The sequence below is a fragment of the Trachurus trachurus genome (genome assembly GCF_905171665.1).
Source record: "Trachurus trachurus genome assembly, chromosome: 21".
Lineage (NCBI taxonomy): Eukaryota > Metazoa > Chordata > Actinopteri > Carangiformes > Carangidae > Trachurus > Trachurus trachurus.
Window position 1 is genome coordinate 9,113,571 of NC_139899.1, and position 27,148 is coordinate 9,140,718.

Below are 27,148 nucleotides of genomic sequence, written 5' to 3' on the forward strand. Positions count from 1 at the left end.
TGCAATAATTAATAAATTAGACACCGTTGGATCCTGATGATGCAACATGCTCTGCCATATGGTCATACATTTACATTGTTGAAATTAATGCACTGATCTTGACCTCGAACGGTGGATGTGTGAAACATAATTTCGTTTTTATGTGACGCATAAGAATGACAAATAAAACCTATCTATCTATCTACAGTAAGGTACATTAATTGTGAAACTTTCCAGATCATTTCTGCTGTGGTTTCAGTTGAAGTTTCAGTTTTGATGAATCCCGGCCAATAAATAGGATAATTACTTTTATGAGAAATATCCCAATAGCCATGTATCTAACTGTATTAGGCCGTATTCATGATGGTAACTTGTATATCAACAACAAATATAAATATATAAATAAATAAAAATAATGATAAAGTAAAGGAAAAAATGTGGGTGAGGGTTGAATTCACATTACTTTCCCCTCGCTCAGTATCCATGGCTTCAGTCAGTGCCCTCCAGCAAGTCACCTAACCCCCCACCCCCACCCACTAAAGGTCCCTGGGTGATGCAGCTGCCCACTACTCTGTGTGTGAGTGCTGTGTGTTTGCTTTTACTGCTCATGTATAGGTTAAATGCAGAGGTTAAATTCCTGTGTGGATAATTAATAAATAAATAAACGAATCTATAATTTGCAAATAAACTACAAACTGTATGACCATGTGCAGCAGAGAGACAAAAAATAATTTGCACACAGGCTAAACATCCAACTAAATGCAGAACATCCCTCTAAGCCTAAAAAGTAATTACAAGAGATATTAGCCTACTAGAAATATTAATTTCATAAGTAAACCAAGGAATTATTCAAAAATAATTGTTTCGTAAAGTTCATGATTAATGAACAGGATTTTGAACTGCATGGTAGGGTGTGAAATGATCAAAAAGGAACACGCTTGCCATTCAGTGTCCTCATTTGAATCAAGAGTTTATTTTGTCAAGGTAAGATTCGTTTCATCGAGTAATTTACAGTACTATTTAACTAACTACTTTCTTACACATTTTACATTTTATTTTATTTTATTTTATTTTTTTACCACAAACGTGGACTGGAGAGTGTTTTTGAAAAAAGAAAAAAAGAAAAAGGATTTTGTAACACAAAGTGGATGTGACACTTCCACCTGCAGGTTGTTTGAAAATGTCAGATTTCAGCAGGCAAAACAATTTATAAGGTTAAAAGAAGCTTTTGGCCATGCTGGAAAAAAAAAGAAAGAAATTTTTATACTAGAAAACAAAACAGAATGAACTTAACTGGCTTGGGAACTGTTTTCTACATTGAGGGTAAATAGACAAGACCTCCACAACCTAACATTTCAGCACAGTTGTTAAATGTCCGACTACTAACACTTCCTGATGAATCACTCGCGGGTGGGATACTGCCTTTCTTCTAATGTATGCTTCTTGAGGCAGTCCCATGGAGAAACAAAAATTGCTTTTTACCTGATGGAATAAAGGTTTTGAATTGAAAAAAAAAAGAAGATGACTGGTAAATGCATCAAATTTCTGTATGATATATTGAGGATCATGCATAAAGACTTGTATTTGCCTTTAGGACATCTTTGAATTCATCAAAGACAGAATTGCAGATCCAGTGCAGTAAAAATGAAAAAAAAAAACAGAAAAGCTTCAGTCTGTCCTCACTGAATCTATTTCTCAGCAACATGACTTGGTAACAATGAGACAAATGAAAAATGGGCAATGGGATGTTAATGTCAAGCCTACCTGATTTTCTTTCCCACCAGAGCAACAATCTATCACATCACCAGCCTTGCTAATGATCTCTGACAGATTGACAAGGCCTCTCTTTGGAGAATTCTCATAAAACAGGCACATGTATCGATCAGCGGGGCTCCAAATAGCATCCAGCTGATGCATATTTTATTAGCTTGCACAAAACAAAACAGATGCAGAACAATCTAATTTCCGAGTACTTACACACTCTGGAAACTGGAATGTGTCTCAGCAGACGGCACCGACGGTCTGGACGATGAATGTGAAGGACACACGCCACTGACATGCCTCACAATTACACAAGTTATTTCCCTTCACTGCTTTCACAGGATAAATAGATGCTTCCTGATGCTGGACATGAGTTTAACTAAAAAAAATATCCTTTCCTTTGGGCAGGGAAGCCTGATCAGGAGATTAAATCTGAGGTCTGACCCGAATTGAAAAAAAAGAATCACAGCAAGCAGGAACCACATTCCACATAACGGGGCACAGAGAGTCCTAACTTCAGCAGTGCATACGATTTCCTTTCATACCTGGTACCTCCCCGCCTGAGCAAAGTCACTTCAAGGTGATACCTGTGAGCCCGGGATCCTGAAACCTACTGACTTTATTCATTATTAATTCAGTTTCAAGCTTACAGCAGTGGCAGCATCATTTCAGAAACAGAGATGAGAAATTGGAACAGTTGGAGGTATAATACTGTGGCTTCTCTCTCTCTGGCCTGCCTGTCAACACCCACACCAAAAGAGATTGCAGCCTACTGTCGGGTCAAGACAGAACACCACTGGAATCCTATTTTTCCCCCATTTGTCTGTGAAAAATAAACTACAAAAACGTTTTTTTTTTGTAATGCTGTTGGTGACCTTAATTACCCTTTTCTTATATATAACAACACATTGAAAAGCAGCCATAGCAATACGGCTTGAAACAGATGACAGAGGAAGACGTCTTCACCATGCAATTAGATATTTTGTCTGTTTTGGGGGAAGAGATTTGTCTACAGCCAGAAGGTTTGGTGCCAAGATGTTATTAAAGACTGTAGAAACAGCTGCCTCCGCAAAGAAAAACGTTTCAAAGACATTACTTTGATGTTTGGAATTCAAGTCTTTCACTGGCAGCATTGATTTCACAATTTATCAGAGAAAACATATCGCCAGGAATTGCTACACACCAGATCATTGCAATCTGCGGCCAGGACGGCCACTGAACAGAAAGCAAACATTAATGCAATTTCAGCCAGCTGTGATAAGAGAGGAGCAGTGTGTAATGACCGCCTTGGACAGGCCGTCAACAGATCTATAAAATGTTATTATTGCTCAAGATAAAGCAACGTCGATAGAAGGGGATGGATGTGCGGCTGTAAGTACGCGTCAGCTTTGTTCCACACCCCTGTTTTAGTGACAGGCCTAACCTTTCACTGCAACACACCTGACAGCCTAAACCTACCTACTTTCTCTTGTTATACTGTTGCTGCTGTTCTCCTGCAAGACACAGTGGCTCACAAACTCAGTCTGCAGGAGAACTTAACAGAGACGGATAAATGATTCGATTTACAAAAAAAAAAGTGAGCTGCGAGCTTGTAATGCAGCTGTGGTGTGACCAGTAGTAAGGAGAGTAACGCAACTGTCAGAACAATTATTCAGTGCTCTGCAAGGGGCCTCTGCTAAGAGGCATTTAGAAGTCGTCAGTGATGTGAAGATTACAGTCCTTGTCCAGAGAGATGTTGTTTTTGACAACTCTGCAATGACACTTATGTCAAAACATTTTTTTTTTTTTTACATTTGACATGATCAACAAATAATTTTCTTCATAATTTCAGGAGTTACATATAAAAGAAGTGTCAACATAAAAGATTTTGTCAAATGCAAAGAGTTTGGCTGTCCTTGGTTTCCTTTATCACTTTGTTATTTTTCAACAAATAAATGATAGCCTATTGCTCACCGATTCACCAATTTTTATTTTCTTTTTGTTTAACAATTACAAAAAAAAGTTTGTTTTTTTATTAAGAAATTAAAGACAAACTCAACAAACAGGGCTGTCAACAGACAAATGAACAATTAGTGTTTTCACAAGTCTCACTCAAAAACTTCAGCAACAGTGGGCTCGCACACACTCTGTGCTGCTGATTATAAAAATGCCTCCTCCTCAGAGTCTGATTTAGCTCCTTGACCTGCTGCACTGAGCAGCAGCTTGTACTTAAGTGACGTTATGTCTCTGCCAGTAATGTTAGCTAATGTTTCCACCTTAGAAGAAAAAGTAAGATTTATGGACTAAATGAAAATTAGGCAAAAGAGAAGCAGTAAAACAGCTAAGAGAAACTACTACTAGAAAAGAAAGAAAAAAAAAGGTAGGCCAGCACATCACATATGTGTGAGATAATAGTGTGCTGGAGTGTGAGTGTAAAAAGCCACACTCAACATAATATTATCAAATGCTATGCAAGGTGATGTAATGTGAAAGTTGCTTTCAGTTTGCCATCTTCGAGTCCGTAGGGATAGGTGGAGGATATACATTGGCTGTGAACCTCTAAATTCCCCCTTTGATATTTTGGAAAGAAACATTATCCTCATTTTAACTGCTCATCTTAAGCTGAACAACAGCTGGCTTGTATTTTTTATTCACTCCAGTACAGCAACCTGGCTGAAATATATGCTGTACATGCTCTAACTAGCTCACCCAGTGTACTTGCCAAGGCCAGAAACCAAGGATTGGTCACTGTGAGGAGAGGCAACATATCTTTGCCTGTAATTTCCTAGTACCGTTCATATGGAGATATCTTTTCAAACATGTTGCTCTGTGAATGATCCTTGTCAGGTTGTATTTGGCTTACTTAATACACTCATAGTCTGCATTTTAGCCATGCGACTACTTAACAAGGCTGTGTGGCATTTTATTTTAATTTCTTAATTTCATTGTTTTCCCCCCAAGTGCTGCATTGTACAATGGGTCCATTTTTTTTTATCACATTGCAGCATTATCACAAATGTAATAAGTCATCCAGTCCTGAATAACATCATCATCAGCTCAGGTCTTTAATCTGGACTATATGGTTGTAGGATGGTAAGGGAAAATGTTTTAAGATTTGAGCTTAGAAACATCAACTTGAAAATAAGAAAGTGAGAGGGGAAAAATACTGTAGATACCAAAGGAGACCTTGGACCAACTGCTAAAAAGAACCAATGGCTCAAGATTACTTAACTCTGTTGAGCACAACTGTTTGTTATTATCAAGAACCTAACCTCCTATTGAAGCTGATTGAATCAAAGCTAAATTTCAACCCGGCATCACAACCACAGGGTCGCTCGACCTCAGTGCTATCTAGAAAATGGTGTGACATGAACACAATGTAACCCAGGAGAGGTACTCCATCACTATAGGTCTGCAGATTAATGGCTGAAAATGTCACAGGGAATAAGGTCATGCGCCTAGAGACCTGGCTATGAAGAGACATCTGAGCACTTCCAAGTCTGAGTTGCAGTTCAGTGGTCCACTGAGAAGCCAAATGTGCTGCTGTCAAGCCGTGCCTTGCAAACACACGTCCGCACATGTACACTCACATTTGACGGCAGCACAGTGTGCCCTCTATGATGAGGGGGGACAGAGACAGGGTAGACTCTTTACATGGAACATTAGACATGATTAGAAGCCATTCGCTGAAATGCCTCTGTCACTACGGTGGCACAGCATCGCAGCCAAGGGAAAAGATAGCGAGTTCATTCTTCACTGTGACACACTGCATAACACAAAACAAAAAAACTTTGGGTGTGACACCTCAAGCCAATGGCAAAATCAAATCTGTTCCACCTCAGAACATTATAGGCAATTTTCGGTTAGCCCATTCAGTGCGAACAAAAATAACCATAATAACACGTACTGTCCATCCAGCGTGGCATCTAATTATTTATCACATTCAGTGGATGAATCCTAGTTTTGAGGTCACCTGCCCTGACAAGCACCAATACCACAATGGTTCATATCTAAACTACCAAAACACAGGGAATAATTTTATACTTTGCAGAGTATAATCCCTTCCCATTCTCTATACACCATGACCTTTTGTATTCCTGCCAAATTTACTCCAAAACAGACAAGATGCTGCAAAGTTTAAATAATGTGTTGAATCATTTCCTATAGAAACAACTTAACTTCGGCAACTCTTTCACACCAATCTAAGAATGAGTTGGGATATACAATAATGGCCACTGTAGCTTCTTGAGCAGACAAACATGACCTAGAAATTACACATTTCTCTATATGCGGTATGTTTTCATTAGGGCTGGGCAATATAATAATCAATTATTGCTACACACAATATATCTCTTGACATTTCTAGGAGTCCCTGCAACATTTCATGGGTGGTTTCTATTGGAACAATGTTACATGTGAATGCTCTTTCTTTCTTCAGTTCTCTCCACTCCAACTACATAAACACACATGGCTCACCTACGTCACAAACGCACCCAGGAGAGTTTTTCTGAACGGACTGAGAAATGTGTCTGAGAGGAAGACAGTCGTAGGGGAGAATGAGAGAGAGAGAAAGACAAAACCCCAAACCGCATTTCATGCCAGCAACTTTAAACAATTACATGACAATTTGACCTCGATGCTTGTGATATAGTCATTTACTACATCTCCTGTAGAACGAGCCCTGATACACTGAGTCACTCCATGATATTGCTCACCCCTAATAGCCATTGATTACAAAATTGAGTATTAAAGTAATCTGCAGTAATTTTTAAAGAGCACTGCACCAATCTAGTGTTGCTTTGCTGTAACAATGTCATGTCTTCTTTTTTTTCTTCACTCATTCTTCTCGTCAAATCCCAGTACTGCTCACAATGTCACGGTTGTTTTGCATTGTAATAATCTCTAGTAACTGTAATGCATTAATCTCAGAGCGGAAAACTGAGATGAGAAACAGACATCGTCTCTGGGAGCAGAACGCTCAGGTCTACTGAATTCACCTCCCTCATGCAGATTTTTCTCACTTTAAAATTACAATCTTCTGACCAACCAGTGCTCATTCAAGTGACATCACTGCTGGCATTTATCAGATTTTATGCGGCCCCTTCTGGAGCCAGAAAAGCCCATCCACCCCCTGCTGCCCTGCTCCCCGCCCCAATTACGCAGTAGTACTCCACGACCTGTAAACAGACTTTGATGTGACATCAACAGAGTTCCCCTTTACAAGACTCGGCTAGGACTTGGACAAGTTAAATATGTGCATTCTGTGACTGACAACCTTATCATCTTCAAACATATGTGCCAGCCATGGATGAACATTATCATCGTATCCATCAAAGACATCACTATTAGTTCTGCCTGTAATTAAGCTTATGGAATAACTCAATACAATTCTAATGTGGTGTGACAAACATTAAATTCAAAAGCCTCATTGAAACAGCTCTGAAAGATTTCCATCAGTACGCACTTCTCAAAATTTTACAACTCTAAGCCTGCTCTCACTGAAGACCCTTGAAGAAACACAGAAAGTTATTGAGGGTAAACACTCATTTTCAATGACGTCGAGAGTACAATCCAAAAGCAGAGTTGGAAGATTTAAAAAGCACACTCACAAATGAGCACATTCAGACAACAACAACATGAACAAGCATCATTAAAAACAGTTGCATTCAAAAGAACAGGAATTTTTGAACATGTTTTTAAACTGGCCTAAGGTAAGAAATGTGTTGATTGAGTCTAGTGACACATATTTTTCACTATTCACACATAAAGTAGTGAAAATGTGTCACAGTATAACAGCATTTGTCCTGTACATTCACACAGTCATGACTGACCCTCAACAATATTATACACTTGGATATAATTTGTATGTGTGTTTTGTTTTTTTAATGGACCTTGAGTCTAATAATCATCATATCATAATGCCTCCCTTACTAACTATGCTACAGTATATAATAAAAGGTGACAAGATCATCCTGAGCTGCGAAACTCGTACAGATCATTTCCTTTTGTGTGCAAGTGAATGTCCATAGGGCTTACTGCAAAGTTAAAGCAATACTAACTGCCAAGCTATTAACGGGGTGTGTTTGCAGGGGAGCAGGAGCAGAAATACTCTGTTTTATTTGGCATGAGACACTGGCCAAGATATTACGGCGAGGTTTGGAAAAAAAAGGAGACATTTCAGACTAGTGTGAACTGTTTCACGCTGATTAATATGCACTTTCCTCAAAGACTCCTCACCACCTGCCTCTGCCCTTATGGGATGTCACCAGGGACATCCTGCAACAGGGCTCAGTGTCAGCTGTTACTGCTTCCCTTCAGATAAGCACAAGATACTGTAATGATGGACAGAGACAAGGATAATTTAGACCTGGGGATTACTTGGTCAATATCAGCAGTTTTCAAATCTTTATCCATACCAGGACAAGGACAAGGACATGTCCAGAGTTACAGCTTTTTACTCTGTGTATTAGTCAGAGTCAATTTGATTAGCATATAATGGGAAACACAAACCTTCTTTATATTGATGCATTATATTAAAACCGCTCATGTACTGCAGCCCAGTGCCATCAGAAAAAGGTAATACAATAACCTGGGTAAGGGCCTACAGGAGGAAAATCTGTTTTCTTAAGGAAGAATGAACATGAAAGGTGTTTAATTATGTTGATGCTCTAATTCACCACATCTATTTGTTGAAACATTGTGAATGGCTGTTGAAGCACAATTTCTCAGAAGGGCAATAGCTTCATCAATAGTTCCAACTCAATTGAATTCCACCCTCAACAACCTGCAAGAAATCAGCATTTGCAGACACCCACTAAGTAACACCATAATCATGTTTGGACTGAGAAAATCAAATTCTCAGTCAATTATCTTGGCCTCAATGGAACTGATAATGGTTGATCTTAAGCAGTAAATTGGCACCATTTAAATCTAAACACAATGTTTCACAGTGAACGTGTTGGCTCCGTGTAACAGGTTTCCATTTTCTGGTCCAGAGCCACTTTTTCATTGGTGAGCACTGGTGGGGGTGGAAGATAGGACGCTGGTGTACAGAGAGGTTCTTGGACTACATTAACATTATCAGTAAATCCCATCATAGTCACAGAGCAGTAAGCCGGATGCTGTGGCAAGCCCCCAGCTAGGCTCCGTGCTGAAATATTCCCTTGCCAAAAATGATGTGATGAAATCACAAAGGCTGTGTCACAGCACAACTGAAGAAGATATGTTGTCTTCCAGTCAGTCAAAATGACAAAATGATAGTATGACACCTACACAGTCTTAAAATACTGTGACTCTCTGTCAGATGTAGCAACAGAAAATCGTTCCATGTCAAGACTTTATAAGTGTGAAAAACAGCAAGTCGATGCTAAATTCAAAACAGGTAGTTGCATTTAAAGGCTGCAGATCTGATGGTTCCAATGCCATTATACAACATAAATATTAATGAAGTTTTCTATTTCTGCATAGTTCCAATGAAGAGATTTTAAACCTAAACCAGTTATTGATCAGTTACAGTTATGACAAAACATTTCTGTCGGCTGATTTACTGGATTATGGAGCAGCAATAAATCAGAGCTTTATCAATAATGCCTAATAATTATAATACACATACCATATGTAATGTTTCAAACATACCTGGGTTCATTTTTTAATTTCTTTAAAAAATAAATAAATAAATCAGTGATAATCACATGTGAATGGATTATATTAATAATAATTTGAATCAATGACAAGAATAATGAATGGTGAATATATTTATATTAATTATATTTGAATAAACAATTGTGCTGCATGGAAAGCTAGACACCACAATAATAAGAATTCATCTTATTTTTATGTAATTTAATCTCTCCATGCTACTATGCACATAGTACATAGCACAGAGCTTTTTCAATAACTTCACATGTGACACCTGATATAACTGATAAAACATACAAATAAAAATAATAAAATAATTTTTATTGTATAATTATTTGCAGCAGTGATGAATATCAAATGTATCTTAACCACTTAATCAAGCATTGCTTTTAGTAGCTGTATTTCACTGTCTTCATCAATATATTTTCTAGAAAAAAAGTGTTTGATTTCACTTTCCTGAAGCAGCACTGTAAATAGCCTAAAGCTAAATACCACCATCCCTGACTTCTAACTGTCAGTTTCCACGAGAAATAATGAGGCTTATGTCAGCCAGGAAGATGGCCATATGAGTCATCTGTCAATATTACAGCCTGAAGATCACTCAGATGTGTTTTCTTGCCATTCTACTCTGGCGATGGAGCTCAGCGCTTCTCTCAAATGACCTTCATCTTCAAATGTGAAGATAATACACAACAATGCATATACGTTCACTAGAGTTGTTTGGCATTTCAGTGACTGGGTTTTTGATCCTCTCAGCAGGGCTAGTGTTTTGTGCTTTTCATAGAAATGTAGATAAGTATTGCTCATATTGAAAGCACAAAACACTACCCCGCATTCAAAGAAATGTGAAAAGTTCAGACTGTTCATGCCAGCAGCGGGGTTTTGCATGATGTTGTTTGTTGTTATCACTGCTGCACATATGGCACCCATCTTTGACCATGCTGGATGTTGGATGCTGCAGTCTCCTGCTGCTCTGGGCTGATTGAAATGGGCCACAATGTTTCAACACTGTCTTCAGAGAGATTTTTCACTCTCTAGTTTCCTACTTTACAGCTTGTTTCCAGCTGTTCTACCCTCACCTATAGTCCATGGAGTCATTTGGTGAGATTAAGAGTTGAATGAAATTAAAGCGCCCTACTGGGTGTGCAGGACTGTGACTTTATAGACTGATGAATATAATATTCACAGGCGCAATCCAGAGCACATATGCAAAAGTACAGTGACCACACATATACTCATGCATAAAATGAAATATGAAACCTGTCACAGAATATGAGCATTTTAACTTCATTAAACAAGCACTGCCTTAACATCCTCACACCATTGCAAAATCCTGCATGCCTTCCGTCAACACCTCACCGTCAACTACATCTACTGGATGTAACAAACATTGTGAAAGACAAAATAAAACTTCAGTGTTCTCCTTAAATGACTCCTTTCTGTGGTCACAATCCGTCAGAACCTGACAGGTGAAGGTGCTTCGCAAAATACAACCAGCTATTAAAAAATAAAATATGAATTAGTATAGCTCCCCGGGGGGCAAGGTGCCTTATACACTCATGTTCTCCTTTAATTACAAGTGGCACAAAGACTGCAGAGGCAAAGCTTTCTTTTCTCCAGACAAGAAGTCATTTCAGCTCTAGACAAATAGTTGGTATTTTCATGAAATGCAGTGGTGAGACACTCCATCCTCTGGACTGCAGTGCCTCCTTCCAAATGGTGACATTAAGCTGAATTTGATCTCGACTTCATCATATACCCACATGCACACACACACACACACACACACACACGGACTTGATACACATGTAGTGTAATACTATTTGATAAAGTATGTATATAATTGTTTTTTATAGTTACCATCTCATGGAAAAGCTGGCTGCATTTCTGCACTCAACCCACAATTTGCTTCTTGGTTGTATTTGAGTCAATGTAATCCAGCTATAGCTAAAACATTTTAAGGCTAATTATACACTGATGACTTCTTTATCATTCATACTATGTAAACAGTATGCGACTTCTCGTGACAAACTCACAGATAATTATCTCCCAACTACGCAGCTCTGCAAAGCCTTTTAGCCTCTTTCAGTACATTGTTGGTTTTATGGCTCACAAATTGACTGTGTTCAGACTCAGCACTCTTATACCCTGGCTTTCGGATGCACCTGGCAGCTGTTTCTGCCCAAGTTTCTGAAGGTTTTGCTGTACATTTCCCTGCACAAAACAATAGAACGAGCTCGGCGCTAGCTCCGTCAAACAGCAAATAACGTTACATGTTTTGAAGACATGACAGCTTGCAGGTGGATATTAGCCTAATATATTCCTTTAAATAAAGTAAACATGAAATATTAAAGACATCTTAGTCAGAACTTGACAGAGTCTAAACAGCGTTAAAAGGAAAAGGAATATTGGATTTACATTTGTCAGGTTGACAGACACACCACTATACACCAGTTCTAATGCAGCTCTATGTCTGCTGATTGTGTGGTTTCACTACTGTTTGTCACTAGAGTTAATATACAGTTTTATCTGCGCCAGAATCTGCATTCCTGCTGTCTGTTTGAATGATGCATCATCTCTGCTGCTGGTTTGAATTTAGTGAACCTAATGAAATGCTCCAAATTAGAATTCATTTCAATTTGTTAAAGTCACTGTCAGACTTACTCTCTGACAGTTGGCTGTCAGTTTCGCCATCAGCAGTCTATAATTGTAAAACAAGAAGTACATGCACACAGATGTGAATGAGTGTATAGTGTATATTTGTCATCTCAGTATCTATTATGTCTATATCAATATAGTCTCCTAAATCATATTTATCTGCAGCTAATCCACAAAAAGCTCAACATGCATCTCTACTCCAATCTCTGTGCATGATGGGCTGGACTGACTTCTCACTCATTTGCATTCGTGTTGCGATACTGCTATGCCTTAGGAAATATAATTTGTTGTGTACAGTACACATCAGGAGTAAGTATAAATTATTACTATAGGGAGCATACAGTTTAAAAAAAAAAGAAAAGTAAACTTTTTAACAGCAAAACACTATATACTATAATAATAATAATATATTTTGAAGCTCAGAGACAAAATGTTTGTTTTTTCCTCTGTGGCCACCTGTGCTTTCATTCTTGGGTAGGTATCAGTGGGTATTGCTTCATCCAAATGCCACATGAATAAAGTTTATTTACTTAATAGCAGGATGTTTGGTTTCAGCATTCTGCTCTGCCTTTGGATGCCTCTACACATCGTCTCTTTTCTCAGTAATAACATTTCTCAGGCACAGTTTGAAAACAGGTATTCCTGGAGTGATATTATTTCGGGGGTAAAGTTAAAATGTAATATGCAGTTTGGAGGCAAAACCTCCAGAATGGTTTTTGATTTTGACTCTCTGATTTGCTCAATTTCTTTTTATATCATAACATGATATGAATCAAAATTGTATCAGTTGTTTCATGTACAATACATGCTGTTACAGTATCTCTCCTCATCTCAGTGTAAGACAAGATAAGATTGTGCTTATGAAAAAGAAACTCAATAAGACATTTGAAAATGTGGCATTTTTATTGCATAAAATATGCAGACCAAAGAATAATGGTGACCAATTCTGGTGTATGTCTTTGTTTTCTCTGTTGCCTGCGTAAATTAGCACAGAATTACCGGTAAAAATATAATGCAGGCATGTCTCATTACACAGGGAGAGTCATTATGATGAAAATTACACACACTGCTTTAGGGGTTGATTATTGGAGGATATATTTGCTTTGGGACAGCAGAGAGTTGCATCCAGGCAAACAATTAACCAGCTTTATAGTGCAAAGCAACTGAAACGGGTGGCTCCAAATTGCAGCTGATATTAAAGGTGTTTGAAAAGTAATTTGTTGTCAGCTTAGCTTACTAATGGGTGCTACAAACACACCACACAGTTTGTATTGATTGTGTTACCTACAGTATGACTTTGCATGAAACAAAGAAGGATTTCAAGCAATTCATATAAAATTAAATTAAATATGAGACAATAATAATGAGAGTGAGAATGAATTAAAACAGAGATATTATTTGGCATAGAGGATAAAGATTATGGGTAACCTTTAGTGAGTCAGCTTCGACATAGAATCAGACTTTTATGTAATAGAAGAACATTTTCGTTGCTCCTTTAATTATGAATGTACAATTACCAACAAGACACTTACGGTCTTTTGTCTAGTTAAACTTTAGTTTCTGGTGCATGTGTGAAAATACACATCAATATTTAATTCACAGTGCAATCCTATTTTCTCATTCAGTCAATTTGTGTAGAAAACAAGAACGCTGTGCTTTAGCTGCTTTTCCAGAAGAAGACAGAGACAAAGCAAAACAGGGATAAGCTTTAAACTGCGGCTCCACTCTCCAGAAAGTCATTAGGTCAGAAGTGTGGAGGATGGTCGGCAAGGGGCCTTTAATAATGAAGAGCTTGTGTTCCACAGGGAAACACTGCCTGCAGCAGGCATTCACACTGAGGCTGCTATGGAAATGAAAGATTTTGAGGTGCAGAAAGGTCCCAGCATGCCTGTGAAAGAAACTGCCTGGCTAACACTCCTTAAAGTGATAACTATTTGATTTGGTTGACAGCATTTTAATCTCAGACAGAATCGCACAGAATTTTGATTTACATAAACCAGCTATGAGAGTTTTTAATTAAACCCACTAATCAAGGAAAATACTGAACAACATTCTATTTACCAAAATAAGCCACATGACAAATGTGAAATATGGAAATATGTAGTGGAGGATACTTTCTGCAGTGGTAGAAAAAAAAACCAGACTGGAATTGGGCGCACCAAAAGACTGGGCAGATGCAAATTTTCTCCCGAGACTCAAAGGCTTTGAATGAACATCCAAATTTAGGCCTTGGTAGCAATTTAGATGAGAGGACTAGCGGCTCCCTTGGCTGGTGCACATGTGGCAGATTGCATATTCTCTAACAGCTCTATAGCAGGACTCAATTCATGTCACAGTGAGAGCGATGAGGCTCGACTATCAGGTGATGCATTCATAAGCTGCTATCATACTCACACTGACCCGTGCAATGTGATTCTTTTTTTAGCAATAAGACGCAACACTGGTCTTATTCCTTTCAGCTTCCTATCTTTAACAGCAAACCCAACGGCTTATCAAAGCATTACGATCTGCAGTACTGTTATGTTACCACCGTCCCAGGTTTTGTCACCAGGGCTCCACCAATCCCAAACTTTGTTCCTCCCAAATCCAACAGATGCTGATCCGAGACAAGAGATCATGCTTTCTTTACATCTGTACCCCGTGTGCAGGATACCAAAAGAGACTATTTGTCCACCTGCAACAATGACTGCGAGGCTGTATTTAAAACGTATATATAGGAATTTTAGGAAAATACTGCTGCCAATATATTAAGTCACTACTGAATCAGTGTGTCCCCTGTTTGTCACGATTACAATGCAATGCTGTAAATATCTATTAAGCCTTTGTGCGGGTCTAAGTTATGTCTGACAAGTTCAATTCTGGCAAAGACATCACCTCGGGACCTCCTTAGGGATTCTGTAACCGCAGAGATAAGCGACACGTCCTGTGTGAGGAGTGTCTCGGGTAGACAGATGCTGCAGCCTGACCTCTGATAACTGTGTCAGGGAGCTCTGTGCGATGGCAGAGGAATCGGAAAAAAAAAAAAAAAAGCGGTGCACTCAGAAAACACGGGCTGCCTAGAAATGTCTCCACTGACTTCATTTTGGGATTGTAGCTGCTACATCAAAGACTTTGGGGAGCAGATACGTCTTGTCTTGACCGACGGTTATGAATGATGAATCGGAGCACAGAGGTAAATTAGAGTCAGACATGAAAATGTTGGGTAGCTGAATAAGACTGTAAGGTCAAGAGGAGTGTATCTAAAAATGAGAACAGACATGTCATGCCTGCTTCTACTGATGACAGTCCTCTTTTTGCGAGACTGTTTATTTTTAGAATTGATTTTTTTTTTTTTTACGTATTGTAGTCACTTTTAAGGAGCTTCACAGGAAAGACTTGACACGCCAGACAAGAAGACACACTTGTCAACACAGTTAATAGGCTGCTCTGCCGAGGTGCATCTCAGGAGAGGTCGCTCAGTTATAGAAGCCACTTGTCAGGTAATTTCTACCTCTGCATAAGAGATTAGGGGAAGAGTCAGATAGCCAATTACTGTCATTACAATGTCTCACATCTTTTACGCACACTGTTGCACAATCTCAGAGGTTAATAACAGAGGGGAAGCACTTTAGGAACAATCACCCCTATATCAACATTGTATCTATTAGTCAACATCATCATTAGACACAGCTTCGGATTTAATTCCTCTACAAAATTAACGACTGACTTGCTGTGTGACAAGGTGCTTCTGATTTATATCTGCCATAGTAACCTGAAAAATTGCTGTCAGTCCTCTACTACAAAAAAATGCAATCATGTCAGTTATGATGATTTGCTGCTTGTATTTGTCCGACTAATCAGAGACTGAGAGTTATGTTTTGGATTGCTTATTGGGCAATATATCGCACTTGGGGTAAAATATCTTTGGGCTACAGGAAATTGTAAAGGCCATTTTTCATTATTTTCGAACATATTACAGAACAAACAATTTATCATTAACAGAGAGTAGAAAAAAATAGATTCATTGTCATCACAAATTTGCCATTATATATTCATAGACATCGTCACTGAAAATGTTTTTTTTTTTGTAGTGATGTGGTTGACATAATGACGGCACGCAGAATGGCTGATTTAAGTGTAATTGTTAATAATGCAATCTGTGCATTTGGATGCTCAGAAAATCTCTACATGTTATTTATATTATGCATGTTGTTCAGCACTCTTCTGTTTTAATGTTTTAATGCCGTCTGTCTTGTATAGTGCTTCAAACTGAATAAACACTGAGCCCCTCGAGTTGAACTTGAATTAACTTTGTGTTGTGCTTTGTACTCGTGAACATACACATCACTGATCTAGACGAGCACATCAAGTTCAAGGTCTTACACCCACCCTGCCACAGGTCTGTACAGGCATCTCTTCTGCAGCACTGACTGGAATACATCTCATCTAAATGAGGGTTTTAGAATAATGTGATATAACATTATTCCTGTCCATATGCGACAGGAAACAAAGGTGTCTACAATCTTTCTTAACCGCAAAACCACTAGGTGTTAACTGACAACTCTGTCAAATCCATGTGTGTAATTGTGATGCTTATCACTTTACTTTCTAGTAAATACCATCTATTTTTTTTCTATTGGCAGATCCTGATTAATGATGATGAAGTGATTCTCTAATGATCAGAACAGATGTGGCGTCTCTGCTGGGACATTTACTCGACGGCTTTATTATGAAAAACTGTCTCGGCATCAAGAGCTTGAAAAATCAGAGTTTGAAATAGTTCATCAAACATCAAACTTTCTTTTCCTTTTTTTTCCAAACAGAAAGGCTCTTGGGTAAATACTGTCTGTACATCAATATGGGCTATTTCAAACTGCTGCTTCAGAAGCAGGAAAACATGGAACAACACCCATTACAGCAGTGATAACACCTATGCCACCAGACAACCCTCATGCAAGCTGTTGTTTCTGGAACACTATTTCACGGGAACATTGATGTCACCTCATCACAACATACAACTTTTTGGTGATTAAACACCTTTAATAGCACCAGTCTGTGCTGCTTTTTGTTCATTTAGACCCACCCAACTGCAAAAATGCTTTACTAGAATTATGAATCTGATGTTTATCCACTAAAGGCTGACGACATGGAGCAAGACAAAAGGACTGACAAGAGAGTGTATATTCAATATTCAAGACAATAGGCATTCACAGTATTAACCTCATGCGACCCAGCTAAACACAGACCAGCCTGTGCTTATTGAATCACATAAACTGAGTCAGAGTTTAAATGGTTTTTGGTCACAACACTGGAAACGTCGTGGCCCCTCGAACAATAAAAGTGTTCGAGAAGAGGAACACTCGGCGTAATTGCTGCCGTCGTAAAGCGATTGTTTTTATGTGTGTTAGAAATGATCAAAACACCAGATGTTCCCTCACTGGACGCTCGTGACCTCGCTCGTCAATAACCTGCTTTAACGAAGTGGCAGGTTATTGCGTCTTGCCATAACCTCAGGTATTAGCTGAGAATGTTCAGCTGTCAACCTGTGATGACAGTAACTGCCAGCGGATGGATTTCACTTGAAAGCTTCCCTGCTGTGAGCCTCACTTGATAATTTCCTCCCATTAAATGGCTACCACCTGCTGCTTGAAGTTCATTTCACAACTAATGATAGCTGCTTACCTTACCTCAAACATCTTAACAGATTTCCACACTTACAGGCACGCACATGCATGCTGGCATCCACACACTCACACACACACAGACGTGTTTACAGGCATTTTCACACATACAAAATCATACGGGATCTCTTGAAGTTTGGTTGTCTAATTTGAATTTCATTTTACATTATGTCAGCTCCATCAAAATAGATAACCATATCGAAACGGGGCCCTGGCTCTGAGTGGTTGGCACTCCCAAAAGACTATGATTCTTTGTGTGAAGTTCAAATGCTTTCCACATTTTGAAGTGGTCCAAGTTCCTACGTAGTCCCTACATATGCACGAAAAAGCGCACTATGGTGTGAATGAGAGTGTGAATGTGGTTGCCTGTGTGGAAGCCTGTGACAGGCTGGTAACTGGTATCTCCATGTGTTTCTCTGCCTTTAGTGTAACACATGCCATGGTAAGTAGTTTGTAGTAAAAGGAACACTGAATGATGAACAAATACTTATAGCAATTAACAGGCAGCTGAACCTTTTCCATCATATTGTGAAATATTACATGGTATGAAATGCAGAGAATAACTGAGCAGATTTTAGTGAAAGAAAAAAAACTCTCTACTCTTTGAAGACTGTTTATGAGTATGTTTCTATGTTGTCGTTTTCCCCAAAGTGGAAAAAAACAAAACAACTATCTCCTACTTTAGTATACACATTTCATTGTTCATCTTTTCACTTGTCAGTGTTCAATCAGTGGTTTGCTACAAAAAGATTACCAACAAAGACTTCTTGTCCTGTGTTGCCTCTTTTTGGCAGGAAATGGTACTTTCACTGAAAATGGAATTAGCTTTAAAAAAAAAATGTTGAAGAAAAGTGTAACAGCAGCTCTGTTCAGAAATCGTATCCACATTGGCTTCTCTGTGTCTGGGAGAGTTATTTTTAGGAATTCAGTGGAAATGAATCAGGTATTGAAAAACTTGTTTGAAAGTTTGGTTGGCAGCAGAGTGTGCATGTGAAAGCAGGTAGAACAACTGTGAAATGTGAAAATCTGAGACATGGAAGAAAAAAATTCAATCATATGCAATCAAAAAGAAAAACTGTGCCCACTATTCTTCCATTGTTTACATGAACATGGCCACAGAAGCAATCATAAGATTGTGCTCTCAAAAAGAAACATTAAATCTCAGTCAAGTCTAAAGGGGTTCTCTCATTACTCTGGGTTTTTGTTCGTGGCGGGGGCTGCTTCAGGAACAAGTGACCCTTATCAGGCACCGAGCAGTGAGAGATACCTGTGACAGCCAACATGTTTGAGGCCCAAGTGCTTAATCTCTGGTCTCTGCTACAGAGCGGTGAAGCACATCACTAAGGCAAGAAGGGGGTAACTCTGCACATTTCCAACGCCAGAAATGGAATGGGAGTAAACCACATAGCAGGATCGTGAGAGTGCTGCTCTAATCGTATCAAAGACTTCTACAAACAAACATGGGTGTACTGTGATTGATGGGAACACAGCTAATAGGACTCCCGATCCAACACTGTGCGAGAGGGGAGGGTGCCGGGGACCAGAGATCAATAGCAGCTCGGAAGCATGTTAGGGAATCATACTGAATCAGATTGATGACAGCTGGTGGTGATGTATTTGGCAATCTAATTTTAACACAAAGTAACTCAGTGATAGTGCTGCCACGCGACTGAACTCAATCCTCGTGGGCCAATCGTATCACAGCTGTTGAGAGTGAATTGTGTTCTTGCTGCAGGTGTAGGTAGCAGGGCAGCGGTGCAGTTTCATCGTTGATTTTCAATTCATGCACTATGCCATCAAAGTGCATTAAATTATTCATGCTCAGTGGCAATCTCACAAATATTTTAGGCCCAGAATCCTCTTTTTGTGCCCTGTCACGCTTTGACATACACCAAGACCGACTCCTCTAAATTGATATTGAAAGAATCAGAGTGGTTAGACGTTCTAAGTGCGGCCCAGAAATTCGTAGCAGCTGACAATAAACTGGCTGCACATTTGATGTAGCCACTCGTTGCTTTGCGCGCAGGCATGAAAATGATGCCAATAATTTCTCTTTCTCCATCTAACTGGACTGGACAACAGTGAGATCTGCCAGGGAAGCCAGCCACAACACAGACAGCATGCAGACGTTCATTTAAAAAAAAAAAAAAAAAAGGTTTATCTGTTCCTGCTGTATATAACAGTATGAACTGTTTGTCCAGGAGAAAGTTTGAAGAGCTGAGAAACCAAGGAGATCTTTATGCCCTGTGCTTAATGTAAATACCTCACATAACACACTGCCCTGCATCTTTTCTGAAGATCATTTCATTCCGTGTATTCATCCTCTCTTCAATGGCTGAGATATATTTTAGCTCTTTGAAGGGCAATGGCTCGGGAGGATGACTGAAAAACAAATCAGGCAGGAACAGCCAGTTCTGTGGTTGTATATTAATTGCCTCGGCAGTTTATGTTTAAATCCATAAAGAAAATTGTGGATTATTAGAGGTGTACATTAAAATGAAACACGTCGATGACTCAGTATTTCTTAATTACTCTCTGCACCAATTTCTCTTTTAAGAAGGACACATCGCAGCATCACCAACTGGCCTTAGGTTTGTCTGCTGAATGAGGCTCGTTGGGGGATGGATGAATCCCTCCCCTGTTCTGGTTTTCTGAGCCAAGTCTGCATGATGGGGCCCTGAGCCCTCGGTCTGTGCCAGGTGGCAGCTGGGAGAGAGCGTCCCCAGCCAGGCTTCAGCGGCCCTCACTCTGGTCCTCTGGCACCACCATTGCCACTCGGGGCTTGACACCGGCACTTCTGACCTGCTGATTGGTCATTGTCCGCCTGCAATATCCAGTTTGTCTGAGCAACTCCCTTTTTGTCCGCAGCCAATAAGTTCAGGTGTGAGCCTCCAATCAGCAAGTCACCCTTCTAAAACGGTGCTTTTTTCCCCCGGAAGATATCATGGAGCTGATTACTTCCACTCAAAACACAGAGCATCCACCAGCCCATTCACTTCGGTTAAATTCTGCTGTCTGGTATTGACACTAACAGGAAACGTTCTCTACTCAGAAAAAAAAAAAAAAAAAATGATGAATGAATCTATCATCTAAGTAATCCAAGTATTAATCACCAAGATGCTTCTTGATGGGGCTTAGACTTAGCACATTCAGGCTCATACATTAACCAAGGATCTGCACATTGCCAATTTAGTATTTGGAAATGAATGTGCCAAAAAATATTACAGCTTTCGCCAAACAACAATGAGAAAACTCTTCATGCGGGGTGAATTGCTACATGCCCCCCCTCCGAAGATGGCTACCTCCCCACCACATCACACGCACAGAAAATGACAGCCTCTGGACTCTTTTTAAATTGCCAGAGCAGTTGACAAAGTTAACTTTGACAGGCTCATAACACCAACACAACATTTTCAGTGTCATTTTATCAATCTGGGGAGGGGGCAACAATGAAGCGCAGAACAATGAAGGCGCTTACACGCACAAAAAAAAGGATTCAGGTCAGCCGACGACAGCACGCCAAGCTTTCAGCTAATCAATCAATGTAGCTCTGTCCTTTGTGCATGGATAGACAACAGACATCAGTGATTAAACAAAAGACTATCCAGGAAGGTGTGAGGTTAAACTGTAAAACAGTGAAGTTAATGCTCCCACTTCCTTTTCTCTTCATATTTGAACAGTGCTCCACACCATTTATTCCCATGGCAACGCAACCTCTGCAGGCATTACCCCTGCTATCTGTGCATTTACCGGTAGTTGGATATTTCAGACATACATGACTGCATACTGTGCACGGTGGTCAAAATACAAAAGCGGATTGAATATTATTAGAAATACATGAAGAAAAAGACGACTACAGTTTCAGGTCCTGTATGTTTCTCTTTGGAGCCATGAGGTGAGAGTCACAGTGTGAGCTACAGAGCAAGGATACAATGCTGCTGCTGCACTGAATGTCTGCACATGCTGAGCGCTATGCATGGGGCATCTCCTCAGGGTGCTGCCTCCATCCACCTTGCTGTTCACCTTTTCAAACTGACAGACAGACTTTTAGCCTGAGATGGAGACACTCTTCACCCTTCGGGACGCTTCCAGAAAGATGTTCGCTCCACTCAGGCCTCACTTTTCACACCCCGCTGCATACTAACTTTAACTGCTACCATCTGAACAGCCCCTCGTAACCGCTGTGCCTCATACTAGTCTGTTTTATTGTTTGGGTCTGTTCGCAGATGGTCTCACTTGTGCACGAGCATGGGTTTCTTCTTTTCGTAAGGCACATTACATCACCCTTATATTTATGTTTATGATGCATTGTATCTTATCCATCACCCATTAATGACCTCAGACTCAACTTGTGAGTGCAGCGCTTTATCCCACCACAGCCATTATAAACGCCATTTTCATTAGCATATTTGGCAATAAAGCAGTTGTGCTTTACTCCATTAATAATTTATCTATACTTTTTTTTTTTTTTTTTTAATCCAGCAGACATTTAAGTATATGGCTGTGCCCAGCTCTGCGGTTCAGCTTCTGCAAAATGGGACTTCTTTAAGGAGAAGTTATTGATTCATTATTCACTTTTTAAATTATGTAATATTTAGGGAATATTTAATATGAATTCCCATGGCAGTGCTGTAATTAAGTCTTCCAGAACATCAACACAAATAGATCATGTGGGTCAAAAACATTGCTCCTCCTTCTATAGGTAATCAATGCCACTAGTCAATTTACAGCCAATGGCTTTCACAACCTGAACCGATCCGTTGCTGATTCAATTGTAGACCATTAAGACTGCTAGGAGGAGATATTAAAGGTGACACTATCAAAATCCAATGGCTTCATTCAATAACTTTGTTCTACGGGAGTGAGCTTCACCATCGTACTGCAGACTAAAATGAGATGTGGGGGCTGGTTCACTGCTGCCTGCGGTAGCTTGAGGCCACACTTCACCTCTGCCATGAGATAGATGTAAGAGCCCAGTGACAGCAACACTTAGCTGACATCACCGGAAAGATGTGTCAGCTACTTTAATGTCTTTTCATAGCTCATAAAAGACTGGATGCAATTCTGCAAGAACGCTGTGCAAGCACATGCTTCAGACAAACCTCAGAAAAGCTGTAATGACTGATATCATGAGTAAAGTGATTGTGGGGGGAGGGAGGGGACTAAACATCCAGGTTTGGTAGAAGTGAATAATCGGCTCATTTACAAAGTAAAGCTGACCTTCTTAACATGTGACAAGCTGATGGGGTGCTCTGATGACTCGTGTGGTTCTCAAGCCAAAACACACTGGTGAAGCAACACTCAATAAAAAAAACACCTGAAGTACAGTTCACGTGTCAGTGGTGCCAATATAAATAGCAGCGAGAGCTCGTGCCACAGGTTTTCCACCGCTAACGTCAACGTCCAGTGCTGACTGCATCACCTTCTATTCAGACCACCCTCCCCCTTCATCCAATCTTTTTTTTTCTGAACTTGCTTTCAACAGACCTACATGCGGTTTGTTCAATCACTGGGTGAAGACGGGGTGCCCGGGTGAGTGGAGGACACCTTCCATCCTGTGGAGCACCTTTTGCTGAGGTGGACACAATTGCTGCCATGTCAGAACAGGATGTGGACAGAAAATCGAGCGATCGAGGAGGAGGCCCTGCAGCTGCGGAGCTCATTTTGTGTTAATGCTTTCCAGAAAAAGACGTAAAACAGCTATGAAAACAGAATACAGTCCAACCTTAGAAGGTCAATCGTTAGCCTCTACTCAGCACTTCTCCTGTAAAAACAACATCCTGATCTTCATTGGTCTTTAGTCTTCTAGAGCACCAGCACATTATAGAGTGAATGTCTATGAAAGACCATCAGAAACAGTGTGAATTTTTGATTCAGTGTTGTGAAAGTCAAGTGATTTACATAATCTCCATTTAGTTGCAATTCATCATGTCCAACTGCAATTTACTGACCAATTTCCTGCCTTCAAGTTAGTTATTAAATGAGCAAGGATACAATGGTGACATTAAATAGAATGAACATTTATTTAACTCTGCAGTACAAAGGAGGCAGAGTTATGGACAGTCACTGATGAGACATCAGAGACTATTAATACCCAAATCCCTGAATTGCAGCATGAAGCTGAATTCATGGGATCAGGATAACATTTGACTGGAAAGGTTAGGGACATTGGTGCTTTACATTTTTTTATTATCATAATATAGTGGTAGTGTTAGTATAAGAGTGGTAGTAGATAATTAGCTCTGTTGTGTGGGATTACACGATAATGCAAAATACAAAAAAGACATAGTTGGCTGAGGACTTTTTTCTATGACTTTTTCTACTGACTTTGCAACATGAGCACATAGCCAAACACATACTTCTGACCAACCAGCTATTCTTTCATTTTACTTTCATAATTTGGAAACTATTCTCAACAGGTGGCAACTCTTGTGTGAGTGTGAAGGAGCCACAATACAGTCAAGAAAACTTACAGATTCAATTGTTTACACTAATCTGTACTGGTCACAGACACAAACTAGCTTCTACATCATCTAGATCTCCTGTGCTGGCTTTTGTGGCACACACACATGTACACACTAACACACACGGGCACTTGCATACAATTCAGCGACACTATCTCACTATCTCATTTAATTAGCTCTTAAAGGCAGCATTCCCTGCATTAGTGCACTGACCTATCTGTGTCTTCCACTTTGCTATCATCTTTTAAATGAGGTATACATTACGAACAACCTTGGGCCGTTCGTACTAGGTGATGCTTATCTGGCAGGGAGGTCACTGCCCGAGATCAAGGGTATTTTCATTTTAAAAAAAAGAAAGAAAAAAAATTATAATAAAGAGGCAGCACCATGCTGTTTCTAAACTTCTCATGCCTGTCGTTTTTGTCAGATCAGCAGTGTGCAGCCACGCCGGCTCGGCCAGGTCAGCCCGCTCAATGTTAAATGGACAAGTGATAAGGAGAAGAGGAACACAGTGGAGGGACCACAAAGAGACGCTGCTTTTCTGTGAATGAGCACTGGAAATGTTTCAGTTGCACAGAAAACCACTGACTCACTACTTGGCATTCAACGTAACAACGCCGCTACCACAAAGCAAATTAATTTCAAACTAATTAGGCTAACAACCAGCTTTGGTGTTGGAAGAAATAAGAAATGCCATTATCATTACCATCCAATTAGACCCAGCTACAAGAACTTTCATTTATTCTCAGTACATAGGCAGAGTGGCAGGACAGCATCAATAGAGACAGAGATGCTCATACCTTCTGATCACTGTGAGGGTATGTGTGTGTGTGTATGCGCGAGCATTCTCAACACAACTGTTCTCTATTTAAAAATTGTTCTACTAGCCCAGATGAGACAATAAAATAGGATGCAATTCTTCACTTTTTGCTCAAGCTACACTAATAAGGTTCAGTGCTGCAATTCTGACAAACACAAACTCTTTAAATTTTCACTTGGTTGCCCCGCACCCACCTCTCAGAGCAGGGGCATCCTCTGGGACTCCATGAAACAAATTCATCTTTTCATTTCATGCACAGAGAGAGGTAAACAGTGTTCTCCTTCCTAGTGTGAACTCTAAGCTCCTGTTTTCCACGCTGTGTTGGGGGGGCATTTGGTGACATTTGGGATGGTCCCACGAGCTGAGCAGGTTTGACAGTTATTGCTGTGCTGAGGGGAGTGAAGGAACGGAGGAATCTATGACATCCAGGTAGGCAGTTACTGGATATACGTACATTATGTTTATGTCTCATGTGACTACAGGCATTCTGACACCTTGATCTCACTGTATAAAGTGTCATACTTCACCACGGGAGCCATGGAAAATTTAAATTTAAAAATTAAAATTAAGATGAAAAGTTTCTATATGAACATGACTATTGTTTTGAAGAAAAAAAGAAATCAAATCACATTTTCATGTTAATTAAGTATCATATTTCCTCTAAGAATCCAAGTGATTACAAAAACTTGCATCTGTGACACTTTCTATATGCAGCCCTCTATGAATGCAGCTGTTGAATAGACGCAAATGAGCTTTAACTCTATTCTACAAAGCCTAATGGGAGAATTGAGTTTGGTTGGCTTTACCCCCAGTGATCCTTACATCCTATGACACCCACAGAGTGACTGTTGATGAGAAGCCTGTCAGACAGCACTCAGCATTGGACACGGGTAATTATGTGACAGAACTGAAATTCAGACATGCAACAATCAATAGCTGCTGAAAAACGAGTTCCAAGACGTCACTGCTGGGCTGCACACACAGCGCTATAGACTTGAACGTGCACTACTGGTCCTATCAATTGCGTCTCCATACGATCATCCCCCGGCAGAGATAACATGCCACAGCTCGGGAGGAGACAAAATACACTTTGGCACAGGAATATTTTCACCTGCTGCACCGTAGGATATCGCGGCTACGCGCATGCAGTCTAACCCACTGATTCTACCCGGGCTCCCAATAGCCGTGAAGAATGTTCCTGAAAATGCACAAACGCAAGAGCTGTGCTAAATGCACTGTGCTGCAAGTTGAATGGCTCATTCTAAGGGTGGTATTGTGACTTATTGGCAAATAATGCAACATTTTATCCTGAATGATAACAAAAAAAGAGATGCAGACTTCCAATGAGGCATCCCACATTGGACGGAGCAGAATGACGAGGAGATTCAGGTGATCAACTCTTTATCATTCATGAATGGAAAACAGAGGGTTTTCTATCCAGCATCAGCACAACATTTGGCGCCCGTAACAGCAGCAGACCGCACTAAAGACGGCCCGTGGTGCCAAGTTTCATCGGACTGCGCATTCCCGACGGCCCGGTTCCTCCTTACCTTTCTCCTCGTCCGACACTGTCGAGGGCTCAGCGCACGGAAATAATCCCGAGAATAGGGCTAGAAAGGCGAGTAGAAAAAATTCGGACATGGTTTCGGAGAGCGGGCTTCAAGAAGCCACGGTGCTTCTCCTGGTCCTTCTCCGGGTCCGGGTCCAGTCTCCCCCTCCACCACAACCCGGTTGTCGAGAGCCGTTGTTCGGTGATGTCCAACGGAACCAGTGCGCAGAATAGTGCAGCGCTCCCCCGGCTCCCCGACACATGCACACCGCTGCTCTCTGTACAGCGAACAGACGCACCGGAGACAGCAGGAGAGATGAGAGTCAGTGGCAAAGGGACAGAGGGAAGGCGGGGTGGGAGTGTAGGAGAAAGAATGAGTACGTTTCCTGTCTTTTCTCAATGATTAAATGCCGTCAAGGTGGCGCAGCTTGTCTGAAAGGTTAGCTGTTCAGTCAGGAGGGTGGGTGTCAGTCTGAGGTCCGGGGGAGTTTCAGAGCAAAGGGAAGAAAAAGTCAGAGGATGAGGAATGAGTAATTTCAGCTCTCCCTCTCCGTTGCCTCCAATATAGTCAAGCAGCTCCAGTGTAGAAATATATAAAAGCCCACATCCTGCAGAATTAGCTTGCAGCCTTCCAATAATA

The 27,148-nt window shown here is 40.3% G+C and overlaps 1 protein-coding gene across 1 annotated transcript in view; it reads right to left on the reverse strand.

Annotated features, from left to right (window-relative positions):
* The window catches only part of lrp1bb (low density lipoprotein receptor-related protein 1Bb), a gene marked incomplete at both ends in the record, with an annotated part of 274,243 nt that extends 247,643 nt beyond the window's left edge, over positions 1–26,600 (reverse strand). The window contains one exon of the mRNA XM_083996665.1: positions 26,510–26,600. Coding sequence (XP_083852791.1) covers positions 26,510–26,600 — 91 coding nt within the window. The remainder of the gene's footprint in view (positions 1–26,509) is intronic.
* Positions 26,601–27,148: the final 548 nt, after the last annotated feature.